The sequence below is a fragment of the Gorilla gorilla genome, chromosome 11 (genome assembly GCF_029281585.2).
Source record: "Gorilla gorilla gorilla isolate KB3781 chromosome 11, NHGRI_mGorGor1-v2.1_pri, whole genome shotgun sequence".
Lineage (NCBI taxonomy): Eukaryota > Metazoa > Chordata > Mammalia > Primates > Hominidae > Gorilla > Gorilla gorilla.
This window is the reverse complement of record NC_073235.2, coordinates 106,038,667-106,052,034: the sequence shown is the minus strand read 5'-3', so window position 1 is coordinate 106,052,034 and position 13,368 is coordinate 106,038,667. Positions and strand designations below refer to the sequence as shown.

At 40.5% G+C, this 13,368-nt stretch overlaps 2 protein-coding genes across 13 annotated transcripts in view; one reads left to right on the top strand and one right to left on the bottom strand.

The window, feature by feature from the left end:
• RAPH1 (Ras association (RalGDS/AF-6) and pleckstrin homology domains 1) overlaps window positions 1-9,700 on the top strand; it is a 101,176-nt gene extending 91,476 nt beyond the window's left edge. For 7 of the 10 annotated variants that reach the window (XM_055379445.2, XM_055379443.2, XM_055379446.2 and 4 more), the window contains one exon: window positions 2,114-9,700. In XM_055379445.2, the coding sequence (XP_055235420.1) occupies window positions 2,114-4,090 (1,977 nt within the window). In that variant the 3' untranslated portion in view covers window positions 4,091-9,700. Of the gene's footprint in view, window positions 1-1,446; window positions 2,059-2,113 lie in introns of those variants that run through there. The other 3 variants (XR_010129681.1, XR_010129680.1, XM_055379448.2) reach the window with 3 other exon arrangements.
• Window positions 1-13,368, bottom strand: part of ABI2 (abl interactor 2) — a 130,765-nt gene that overhangs the window by 16,081 nt on the left and 101,316 nt on the right. The gene's annotated exons all lie outside the window — the stretch shown is intronic.

Genomic DNA, 13,368 nt, shown 5'->3' with positions numbered 1-13,368 from the left:
CCTGAGCCTTGCATAGTATATTGTGCAGTGAGACTGAAGGATGAGTATAGTTATTGCAAGACTATAATTAGGAAAATAGAGAGGTTCTTCAGTTCATTTGAAAGACATCATGGCCTTCTATCAGACATCATCTGTAGTTGTGTAGGCAAGGATGTGTCCTGGCTGTAGTCACCATTTCAGTATGCAAGAGGTCACTCCATCATTGAGGAACCAGTGGCACCCTGGGCTCAACTATTTTATTTTTACTAATAATTGTTTTTATTTATTTATTTAATTTTTTGGTGGGGGGTGCTTTTGGTCTGAATCACTTATACAGGTACATTCACGAATGAGAATAAATGGACATTTTTCCTTTTATTCCTTCATTCGTATATGTGGTTCACTAACTGGGCTCCCGCAGGGAAGAGAAGGCCTTAGTAGCACCATGTGGGGCTGAAGCCCTTTCCTTCAGAAATGAACATTTGAGAATTGGTTCTAACGATCTAAATTCTCAAAACACTGAGTTTAACTCCCTTATTAGAGACTCAAACTTTTAAGAAATAATTTCTCTCTCCCTTCCCCCATTTAATCAATTTGGATGGAGCTAGTACTTTAAAAATGTACTAAAGAAGTTGGTTTACAGAATTCGGATGGCTAAAGAAAAACCCCTTTGCCTTACCAAATTACTAATGGTGAGATCCGTGTGCATTTTAAGTTATAGAACCTAGTTATGTGTAAGGCCAAGGAAAACAAAATCACAGACCCAAAATGTTCTGTGATTAAGCAGCAAAGTCCGTCATTGCACAGAGTTTCAGAAGAGTAGGAACCCTGCTGTCAGCAGTAATGCTTTAAGGCTTGATCACTCTGTATTTCTTCTCCTGTTACCTCAGTCTCAGGTGCCAAATGAGAAGGCCAGCACAGCTAAGGCCTGCGTCCCTGAAGCAGCCAAGACAGGGTCAAGTTAAGGTCAGGGGTTGTTCTCTGGAAACACATTAACCTCGGTGACGCCTGTAACCCAATCTCACAGACTAATCTTTTTGTGTAATTTTAAAAGAAACATGTGAATGTCCTGATGGCTATTAGAATTCAGCCCTATAATGAGCCTTCTAGTTCACTAACCCATGCATTCTCGATGTCATTCAAAATTGAAAACAAGTGGTTTATCTTGGATCCTCAAAGTTTGTTCAAAGAGCCTAAAAGATGTACCTAAAGTTTTTAAAACAAGGGTCCTTCCTTTCCTCTTTTCAAAGTAGCATGATTAGCTCCATGAAATAAACTACCAGATGTGATCATTTCAGCTACCCAGATGGGTTGGTTGTTGGCAAATGCTAGCTGCCATTTCTTGATACATTTTCTTTATTCTAGCCTTCCAGAGCTTCCTCTTAATTTCTTCTGGCTTTTTCTGTATGATATTTTTACAGTCTTTTGCTATAATGTTTACAAAGCATTTCTTTATGTATTTTCCAGTAAAACAAATGTAAAGAATGTCCCCCCTTTACCTGCATTGCTGGACTTCTGTGCATGTTGGATGCAGTTGTCTCACACCAACACGAGTGTGTGTGTCAAGCTTATTCATTCCTGTGTGACTGTGCACGCCTGCTCAACATTCTCATACTCTCCTGTGTCAGCTTACTAGCATCAAAAAGCCATCCTCATTCCACCAGGAAGCCCTCCTAAACCCAGTTATAGCATCTGCTTGATGTGGATGCAGTCATGGACTGAAAGGTGAACTGGAGCCATCACATCTCCCCTTGCAAGTCCAGTGCTCAGAGGACCGCCACAGAGGGTTCCATGTAGGGCAGGCTGTGTCAAAGTCATACAGCCAAGGTCAGAAGTCATGCATCCTGTCACCATTCAAACAGCTTTTGCAGCCGGACATTTTTCCTAGATTGTTAGGTGGTCTAGCTATTTTACTGTGGGGTAAAACAAGTTTTCTGTTTCCTTCTTGCCCGCACAATCAGATTTTAGCCTTCCTGACATTGTCCATCTTTATGATCACCACCAACTTCTGCATCCTTTTCATGCATGTCCCAGACTCCCTGCTTTTTAGTTTTACACAATCAAAGCTTACCTCTGTAACTGTTTTGTTTGTTGTGTTTTTCTCTCTCCCACTCCCTTTTTATACTCCTTTTAGGCCAGAATGGAGTCTATGAATCGGCCCTACACTTCACTTGTGCCCCCTTTATCCCCGCAACCTAAGATAGTCACCCCCTACACTGCTTCACAGCCTTCACCACCTCTACCTCCTCCGCCACCCCCACCTCCTCCTCCACCACCCCCTCCACCACCCCCTCCTCCCCCACTCCCCAGCCAGTCTGCACCTTCTGCAGGCTCAGCAGCCCCAATGTTCGTCAAGTACAGCACAATAACACGGCTACAGAATGCGTCTCAGCATTCAGGGGCCCTGTTTAAGCCGCCAACACCCCCAGTGATGCAGTCACAGTCAGTGAAGCCTCAGATCCTGGTACCCCCCAATGGAGTTGTTCCACCACCCCCTCCCCCTCCTCCACCCCCAACCCCAGGCTCTGCCATGGCCCAGCTAAAGCCTGCACCGTGTGCCCCATCCCTTCCACAGTTCAGTGCCCCGCCTCCTCCACTGAAGATCCATCAAGTTCAGCATATTACTCAGGTGGCTCCCCCAACACCCCCCCCACCTCCTCCTATCCCTGCACCCCTCCCTCCCCAAGCTCCCCCAAAACCCCTTGTGACCATCCCCCCACCAACCAGCACCAAGACTGTGGCACCTGTTGTGACTCAAGCTGCACCACCCACACCTACTCCTCCAGTGCCCCCAGCAAAAAAGCAGCCAGCTTTCCCTGCTTCTTACATTCCACCCTCTCCCCCTACCCCTCCTGTTCCAGTACCCCCGCCAACATTACCCAAGCAACAGAGCTTCTGTGCAAAACCCCCTCCCTCTCCACTGTCACCGGTGCCCTCGGTCGTGAAGCAGATAGCCAGCCAGTTTCCACCCCCTCCAACTCCCCCTGCCATGGAATCTCAGCCCTTAAAGCCTGTCCCAGCAAATGTAGCTCCACAGTCCCCTCCTGCAGTAAAAGCAAAGCCCAAGTGGCAGCCCAGCTCCATCCCAGTCCCTTCTCCGGACTTCCCTCCTCCCCCTCCTGAAAGCAGCCTGGTGTTTCCTCCTCCACCCCCATCACCTGTCCCAGCCCCACCACCACCACCTCCACCCACAGCTTCTCCTACCCCTGACAAAAGTGGATCTCCAGGCAAAAAGACCAGTAAGACATCCAGCCCTGGGGGAAAGAAACCACCCCCAACCCCACAGCGCAACTCCAGCATTAAATCCAGCAGCGGTGCAGAGCACCCCGAGCCCAAGAGACCCTCGGTGGACAGTCTAGTCAGCAAGTTTACACCGCCAGCAGAATCAGGGTCTCCCAGCAAGGAGACCCTACCACCTCCTGCAGCACCCCCCAAGCCTGGAAAACTCAATCTTTCTGGAGTCAACCTTCCTGGAGTTCTCCAACAAGGGTGTGTGTCAGCAAAAGCCCCTGTTCTGAGTGGGCGTGGAAAGGACTCCGTGGTGGAATTTCCTTCTCCTCCATCTGATTCTGATTTTCCACCCCCTCCACCTGAAACAGAGCTTCCTCTGCCCCCCATTGAGATTCCAGCAGTTTTCTCGGGAAACACCTCTCCAAAAGTGGCAGTCGTTAATCCTCAACCACAACAATGGTCTAAAATGTCAGTGAAGAAGGCCCCTCCACCCACACGACCCAAACGGAATGATAGCACCCGCCTCACTCAAGCTGAGATTTCTGAGCAGCCAACAATGGCCACAGTTGTGCCACAAGTGCCCACCTCTCCCAAATCCAGCCTTAGTGTCCAGCCTGGATTCCTGGCTGACCTCAACAGGACACTGCAACGAAAGTCCATCACTCGGCACGGCTCGCTCTCCTCCCACATGTCCAGAGCAGAACCAACAGCCACCATGGATGATATGGCATTGCCTCCACCACCCCCTGAACTGCTGTCTGATCAACAGAAGGCTGGTTACGGAGGCAGTCATATATCAGGCTATGCAACGTTGCGGAGAGGACCCCCTCCTGCTCCCCCCAAAAGAGACCAGAACACCAAGCTCTCCAGAGACTGGTAGCCACCATAGGACTTTATTTTCATGATATCTGTAATCACTTCTACAATCAGCTCACCTGATCATCTGTGAATTCAGGTGTTCAGAGCCTCCTGGTATGATGTTATTCAGGTAGTGTCCAGCTATATGTGTATGTGTGTGTGTACACGTGCATGTACACACAGCTGTACAGTGTGTGTATATATGTATACATATATGTATGTGTATGTGTATATAGAGAGAGAGCTGAGAGTTATTCTATTTATTCCTTTTCTCTCCTAATCTGAAAATGGGTGTTCTGTATTTTGGGTGGAAGAGGCATAGAAGGGGATGTGTGTTGTCTCTTAAGATTTCTATGTCATGTGGATTGGACCAAAAACTTCTAATCACTTATTTAGAAGGTATTTATAAGTGTCTGTCCATGTGTAGCCTATTCGTGCATGTTGTGTATTATATAACTAAGGAATAGATGTAGAATGTGCTATTTCTGGTTGAGAAAAATCACCAGAATGTTTGGTGTATCTATAAGGCTTTTGTGTTTGTTTTTCCCCAGTTGGCTGAAGTTAGAATTGCTTGACTGACACTTCATTGCTGTACATGAAGGGGCACTTTAAATCAGGAAAATCTCTCAGCTTCATAGAACAGGTAACTAGTGCAGGATGGGGAAATGTTCACAGACATCATCTGTATGTGGTTGTGCATAGAAAGTAAATACATGGCGTAATTAACTCAGCTGTTCTAGCTGCAGTACTGCTGCAGTGATCCACCCACATTTAGGATGTGCTGACAGGTAAGCTCTTTGCCTACAATACATGGATAATTAGTGCTATAATTCTGGATAGTTCCTTTTTAGTACTGTTTTATGAAGCTTTATCAACTTGGCTTCATGATCCTCACTTTGATTGATTTTAAGAGGATGGACAACACAGTTCTCTCTGTAATGTTCTGTCCCAGTATGTCTTTGGGTCACCAGTTACCTTCTTAAAATATGTGCTTTAGGTAGATGTTATTACATATCTGTAGACAATTGGTATATGAAATATACACATCCTGTGCCCCAATATGGTGCATTATGAAAAACAAAATCATTTCCTAAAATGCATTTTTTGAGCATTGCTCTATAGAAGGGAAGGGTGATGAGAGAACAGAACTGGCCCCTGTACAGGTGTCATTAATCTGGTTGTATATGGGTTATAATATGTAATACAAAAAACTCATTAAGTATGGGACTACATGGAGAGGGAAGACAATTTCATTTATAGCTACTGGGGCTACCAGGACCCTTGCTGACTGCAGCCTGGTTGTGATTAGTTCAGGTTACTAGGTGTTCTGATGGAGTGGGACAGTCCAAGTCCAGTAACTGACATTACGTTTTATGCGTGTGCAGTTTGGTATAACGTGGAGTCAGTGCTCTAACGACACACTTCTGTATGCTTTTTTCTGTGAATTTTCCTTGGTACATGAGAGAAATAAGTACTCTCATCAACTTATGATAAATTGGACTATTAGGAATAAAACAATCTTAGAGCAGCTCCTAAACAAGAGAATAAAAATGGGCCATCCCAGCACTTATAAGGGGAGCACATCTTGTAATGAAAGTCTGTGCCTATTGTTAATGATTACCAATGCAAACTGCAGAAATCAGTTGACATTGTCCCACAAGGAAAAAGTGATGCCAGTAAAGTGGGGGAAGAGATGGTAAATAATTCTAGAATGAGCAAAAGTGCTTAATTAGTACAGTATACTCAAGGTCTTGCATAACCCACACTCCACGAAAACCGCATCGTAAACAGAGAATGAACAGCACCTCTCCATTGCTACATCTCCAGAATATTGTTCAGTTATGTTCATGTGGTTATGGAGCAATAAGAATATATACCATTAATTTTTAGGTCTTTCAAATTGTTCACCAAGTTTTGTGTTTGATATTTATGAAGTGATCTTTAACACATCTGCATTGTTAATTTAAGCATGCACAGAAATTTGGGTAATGTTTGAGTAGATTGCCAAGCGCTACTGTGATTCATGAATGAATTTCTCATAGTCTTCTGCCTGCAGTTTTATAGTTTGAGGGGCACCCATATTTATGGGTTAGAGTTAGTAAGAATATGAATCCAGTTATCAAAGTATTCATCCCTGAGGTTTTGAGTTTTATTGTGGTGGTGATTTTCTCATGAGAAGGTAGACAACTTCAGTTTTTCTTGAGGGGGAAAAAATGTACCCGCTAACCTTTTTTCACCCATGATTTGAGCCCTAAAACAACAGCCTTTATGTTTTCAGTGCAGGATTTCTTGGAATTTCTTGCTTGTATCAATCCTGATGATAGCCATCCTGAACAGATGCTTCTGGTCTGTTTTCCTGGAATAGCAGACATCCTTTTGAACACTAATGATGCCACGAAGAGAGTAAGGCTAGAGGAGGAGACTGTCATTTTAACCCCAATCCAGTGGCTTGTCCGACAACAGGCCATTTCCCTTTACATTCCTCCACAGACAGAAATGGCTATTAAAAATGTTTTAACCTCATGTATGAACTGAATTTAAAAAACCACTGAAGTGATACTTTATACTTCTGTTTTACTCCCTAGTGGGTTTTCTTTAATCTGGATTTTTGTTGGGATGTAGCTTTTCCTAGACTGTATTTCTGTAGCTCTTTTTCTCTGGTGTATTCATGGAAAGCATCTACTGCCGCATGACACTAGTACTGTGCCTTCTTTCACTGCCCTCTGCTCTGCAGCTCTCACCCAGCTTGGCTGCTTCAAGTCTGTGCAGTTGACTTGGCTGTACTGAAAAGTGAACAGCACGGATTAACTCATCCTGCTGCTGAGGGCAGTGCAAACAGGTGCTTATTAGAGGTAGTGACTTGCTTAATTAGTGACACTCTTAATTTCTACTATAGATAATTTCAAAATAGAATCACTCTATGCTTAAAGTTTTGGCACCAATGCTGTAGGGCAGCAGAATCTATTCTCAGTAAAGTAACTTAAGGTTTATTAGATATTCTGTATTGGATTTTACCAGCTTGACTTTTACTGCTCAGATGCTTTCTTTCCCCCCCTTAGACGCTGTAATTCTCTTGGGAAGAGTAACTATTCTTAAGGTTTTTACAGATATGCACCTTAGTTGTAAACTGGATAGTTTATATTTCTGGGACTTTTTAAATGAAAAAGAATGTGGAATGTTAAGTTACAAAAGACTTTTCATCAGAAAATTTCAAATGAAGTAAACATGGCGTTTTATAGTCCTCTAAAATCTAGGTGCTCCCACCCACCAAAGGCATATCCTGCAAAGGGCTGTGAACTATCTTGGTGAACTGTCTTGGGTCCCCTTTCCATGTATGTTTTCTTGTCACTGAAAACAACGCTGAGTTTATCAAGAAAACTTAAATTGGGGGATCATAATAATTCCAACCAAGTGACAACTCTGACATCAAGGTTATTAGGAGCTGTACATCCAGTTCAAGTTTTATTTGCTGCTATTCTGGGAGAATAAACTTGTATATGGAGAATAAACTAATAAACTTGTATCGAGGAAATCCATAAAGTTATAAATTAGCCTGAAAAATATTTCAGGTAATGGTGTGGATTGGCCTGCTTTGACTCTCAGCCACCAACAGAAATCTTTGTCACCTTTGTTCCTCAGCTACAAGTAATTTTGTTATAAACACAAAGTGACTTTAAACAGGTAAAAAACCCATTCCTATTTTTGTACATTACCAAAAGTTTTTCGTATACCTACAGAGCTAACTAATTACAACTGATTTAATCCCACTCAAGTTTAGAGCAATTAAACCCATATGATCCTGTATGGTTATCAATGTGATGCCTTGCTTTTCATAAAATAGGTATAATTGGGTCATACACTGGACGAGAGGGTGACTGTTTCTAGGGTAAGAAAACCCTTTAGATTGCAGGTAACTTTCACTTTGTTTTTTTTTTCTAATATACACTTTACATTTGTATAAATTATGCAGGGTACTCCTAACCCTGTAGAAATATATGACCTCTCACAAAGTTGAGATTTGATCCAAAGAGAAATGCAAGTATAAAAGAATTAGATACTTATTATCTTTTAAGGTTTTTTTTTTTTGGTAGAGATGGGGGTCTCACTGTGTTGCCCAGGCTGGTCTCAAACTCCTGGCCACAAGTGATCTTCCTGCCTCAGCCTCCCAAAATGCTGAGATTACAGGCATGAGCCACTGTACCCAGCCTTTCCTTTTAAAATTCAAAGAGAAAATTTCTACACCTTTATCCCTCAAATAAAACAAGTGCTCAGTTCTTACCATGCCCTTGCAAGGTCTATATGTAAAAGAAATCTGAAATTTAGCTGTAGAATAAAACTTGATAAATAAAAAGAAAAAACATACATTTCTCCAGTTGGTTTGCTCTTTGCTTGTTGAAGTAATAAACCGTTTTAAAGAGAAAATACTTGCTGTAAACCCCCAGTGCCTTCAACTCTTTTGGCAGAATATTTTTAAAGAAATCCAGCAAGCAAACTTTGAGGTGCTAATGAAAGTAAAGGAAGGTGGTATTTCTAGTTTTGGCAGAAATGAAAAGTGTCTCACAAGAGACATCACTACCCACGTGGGGTCTGGCTGCTTTCTACCAAAGACATTTAGAGAAGTGAATTGAGTCACGGTGATGGTGAACACTACATATTTTATAGATGGTTAAGTTGAGAATTAATTATGTTTATCATGGATGGCTACTAATACCAAGCTCATGATTGTTGCAGCCTCAGCGTCTTAGGCAGTAAAACTTGTCTGCAGCACTAAAGGGGGAGACACCCTTATATTTTGCAAACTGTCCATTCGTTAAATTTATTGTAACCTAATACCAAAAACTGCCGTTTTTCATATTATTTCCCCACCTCCTACATTTTTTTTTTTGCTACTTGTAAAATAACCCCTTTTAGAAAATAAGCATTAACTGGAATGTTTCAAATAATTTTGCTTCATTTTACTCTCAGCCACTAGTGAACTCTTACAGAGATGTACATTTAAGATAAAATTAGCTTGTGCTAAGTGTTTTTAAAACATTGTTTACTGTTAAAGGAGAATTGCACATTATATTTAACTGGGATTGCTCCCTCCCTCAGTTCTTTAAAAAACAAGAGTCAAGGCTCACACCAACTTGTAGGCTGTGGGAGCTTTGCCATAGGTAGATACAATGTAGAAGTATACTTTTTTAAAGCATGAAGAAGACAAGGAACTTCATTATAATGTACCAGGTAGAGGACATTATTATTCAAAGGATTATGCACAGCTCAGTGAAGATGAAGTTACAATTTTTCTCGCAGCTTTATTGCTATTATTTTCTTCTGCATAAATGTATGCTCATTTCATTATGTGCCTTGCTCCCTGATTGTGCAAAGCTATATATATATATATAGATAGATAGATAGATAGATAGATATATGAGAGAGATATATTCAGTACTACTGAGGATGTTTTTGTTCTGCTGGATTAAGTTATTTTCCAAGTTACTCTTGCCAGTTATGTCAGTAAACTATTGTAATGGCTTAGCACACTAGTCGTACAGTCAGTGTAAATGTTTTTCATTTACATGTTTTCATTATATATCAATCAATCAGCTTATCAAATCCTTAATAAAAAAATTCATAGATTTCATTTAAACATGGGGACTTTGAGTGTTTGTGGATCGGCACCATTAAGAATCTGGTTTTGCATTTCATGTCGGTACCCAAAACATAGGCCATACACAGAAGAAATTAAGTGTGGTAAATAAACTAGTTTGATATGTTCAATTATTTGTTAACTAACTTTTAAGAGTAGTTTATACCAACTAGGGAAATTTGGCCATTAAATACATTGGTGATTAAGTAAGTAAGTGACAACAGCTTTTAAAGACTTTTCTTCTCAGCCGGGTGCGGTGGCTCATGCCTGTAATCCCAGCACTTTGGGAGGCCGAGGCGGGTGGATCACGAGGTCAGGAGATCGAGACCATCCCGGCTAACATGGTGAAACCCCATCTCTATTAAAAATACAAAAAAAAATTAGCCAGGAGTGGTGGCAGTCGCCTGTAGTCCCAGCTACTCGGGAAGCTGAGGCAGGAGAATGGCATGAACCCGGGAGGTGGAGCTTGCAGTGAGCCGAGATCACGCCACTGCACTCCAGCCTGGGCAACAGAGCGAGACCCCGTCTCAAAAAAAAAAAAAAAAGGTAAAAAAGAAGATTTTTCTTCTTTAAACAAAGAACTAAGTACAAAGTAGTACAAAAAGGAATGCCTTTTGTTTCAAATCTTTGGAGTCACAATTACGTGTTGGACTGCCATGTGAAGGTACGTATAAATGTATAACGTGTTTGCAATCACTTTATTATTATGTACCAAACTAGGGCAAAAAAAGTGGAAGCCTTCCCCTTTGGTTCACCATCTGTCAATCATACATGGTTGTGGAAACTGCACCTGTACTTATGCCTTCAGAAGCAGCAGTGTACACAGGCTGACAGGAAAACAGAACGCGTGGCATATGCCCCAGATCCACAAAGCCGTTCAACCAAATGTGTAATTCCAAAGTAACCCAAAAAAGTCAAGCAATAGGCTTATTAACAAAAGATTGGATACTATCTATCTTTGAGACAAGACAAGACTGCTCTGACGCCTAAAATCCTATTCACAAATAAATACGAGAAACCCATAAATGTTTTAGCTGGGTATTTGTTTCCTACATTATTCTTCACCTTACCTAATGATACCAAAATAATAAAGGTACAGAGGAAATAAGATGATGGGCTTGAAAAGTGAGAAAAGCTGAAACATCATTTTGGGTATTGTGAAGACAAACTTGCTACCCTCAGATACATCATTAGAAAATTCTTTTATAATCTAGGCTCTCATAGCAACAAAGCACAGGCTAGTTAGTTAGTGGTTTGTCTTTTAGATTCACTTCTGACCAGTCTGCAATATTTTTTAGTCAACACCCATCTTCAGTGTTTGTTGAAAAAAAAAAACTGTACATTAACAGAATTAGATTTGGAGAAAAGTGGTAAGAAAACCCCAGGTGCGAGTGGAGCAAAAACAGGATTAGAAATTTCTTAATTAGAACAGCTGTCTTCAGGGAAGAAACTTGAGATCAAATTTAAAGCTCAACATTTTAAATCTTCTTTGAAAATTTAAAAAGAAGACTTCTTAAGTAATAAAAGGCAGCTCCCTGGTTTAGAGCAACAGAAAAGTCAGATTATCCCTAACACGTAAACTCAAGATACCACCTTAGAAAAAGAGGTTATTTATATAAATAAGTTAACAAGACACCTGAATATACTTTGTGGGATTTTATTTAGGTCAAGTTCTTAGTACACGGCAACAATTCCAAATACAATTAAAAAATTAAAAAGTGATGTTCCTCCACTCATCTGGAGGTGGTTTAATGGCACACAAGGAACATTACTGGCAACAGACTGCTCCCTCAAGTTCCCCTGGATGGTTTTTACTCAACTCATAATACCACCAACTCTCCCTCTGGGAGCTAAAAGTACAACTGGCCAGATCACAAATTGTTTACATTCTTTTTTGTAAGCCATTTTAAGAAAAATGGTGCATGGACACAAAATATGATAAAAACTGCTTTTCCATAGAATTCTTAAGTTGCAAAAGAGGTTTCATTTTAATGTGAAAATAAGCTTTTTTTGTTGGTTTTTCTTTTTTTTTTACAAAAAACCTTAAGATATTCAGCAAGGATCATTTATACACAGCTAGGCCCCGCCGTTTCGTTGTAATTGTTTTTTTTTTTTTTTTAAGAATTATATGAGATTCTCAAAACAGGAACAAAGGTCAGCACAAAGTAAACAAAGGTAATGAGCTCGATGCCTCCATTTAATCACTTTTATAAGGCTCTCTCCAATAAGGCTGCTGTGCTGTGCTCCTGCCAGTGTTGGAGTAATATAACATTTTTACTGCACACACCTTATGGGAAAGTGTTTATACTGAGTGTAGTTTTAGGAGGGGTAAATGAAGATTATTTCCACAAATTAAGCTTGCACTTAGTACACGCCTTTACACAACTCTGATGGTATTTACCAAAACATGGCATGTCTTTTCAAGTATATTCCTGAAAACACCAAATAGAACTCTTAACTTTTAAAAGAAAAATACAGCACATTTAGTTAAGACAGTTGTGGTGCAGTGGAAAATTAAGTACTGAGCACTGAGTGAGAACTCTGCTGTTATTAACTAGCTGTTCATATGAAGAAGAAAACTCACCTCATCAGTCTAATGAGACAACCAGAAATTTTAAAAATTTCATCTAGCTCAAACTCAGTGATTCGAAATCATATGGGGGAAATTACCACCTTAACACCAATCAGGAGTTCCCGGCCAAAAAGACCAGAAGTGAACAGATCCCATTCTTTTCAAAGACTTGTCAGTCACCTGTGAATTCCTCCATCAAACTTTTTTCAAAGGCAAAGGTGACCTTCAGGACCTATGTCATGCTCTCTCCACAAAGGAGAAAAGGTAGTAAAAGATAAAAACAGTTCTTAATGCAGAAAGGTCACCTACTAAAAGAAAATGAACATAAAAAGATAAAAGCAAACTACCATCATTTTGATGCCTCCCAAAGAGAAAAATCTTTAGTTATCTTCAACATAAACTGCCAAGGAGCGCAGGTACAGTCCAGACATCACGGTAAATATGCATAAAATATTGTCTAGCTGGATAATAAACACCAGCAGTAGGAAAAAGGAGGGGATGAAAATGTCTCACACCCAGTAACTTTTAGGAACATAGCAAAATTAGCAGGCCACTGTCAACTCTAAAATGGGAACAGCAGGCGCCTCTGAGGGAGATAGGAAGTAGCTAAATGATGGAAAATATTAAACAAGATAGCTTAGAAGATTCATATTTATTCCAAATGGGAGGCTGAATCTCTCAGATGTAGATTTTGACACATTGGCACTATTTTTGTTTCTGATTTATTGCCTTGGCCATAAGTTCAAAGGCAACAATAAAGTGTACTTTCATTAATACCACCATGGACTTTCGAGTATTAATATGACAAGAAAAGACAACTATTCATTTTTTTTTTAAGGGGACTGGACACACAAACTTCAGGAGGGAAGAATCCCCTCTCCCATTAGAATCCTTCTATCTTGATAAAATGGTTGCTTTATTGGTCAGATTTTGGACTTGGATCGTCTTTGTTATAATATTAATAGTACACAGCATGTAAGATTTTCTGCATTCACTTGAAATTCCTAATACCAACCATCTTTTAATTTATAAAAAAAGAGGGAAACTTACAATAAAACAAAAAATACTACCCTCACAGACGATTAATAGCATGCAA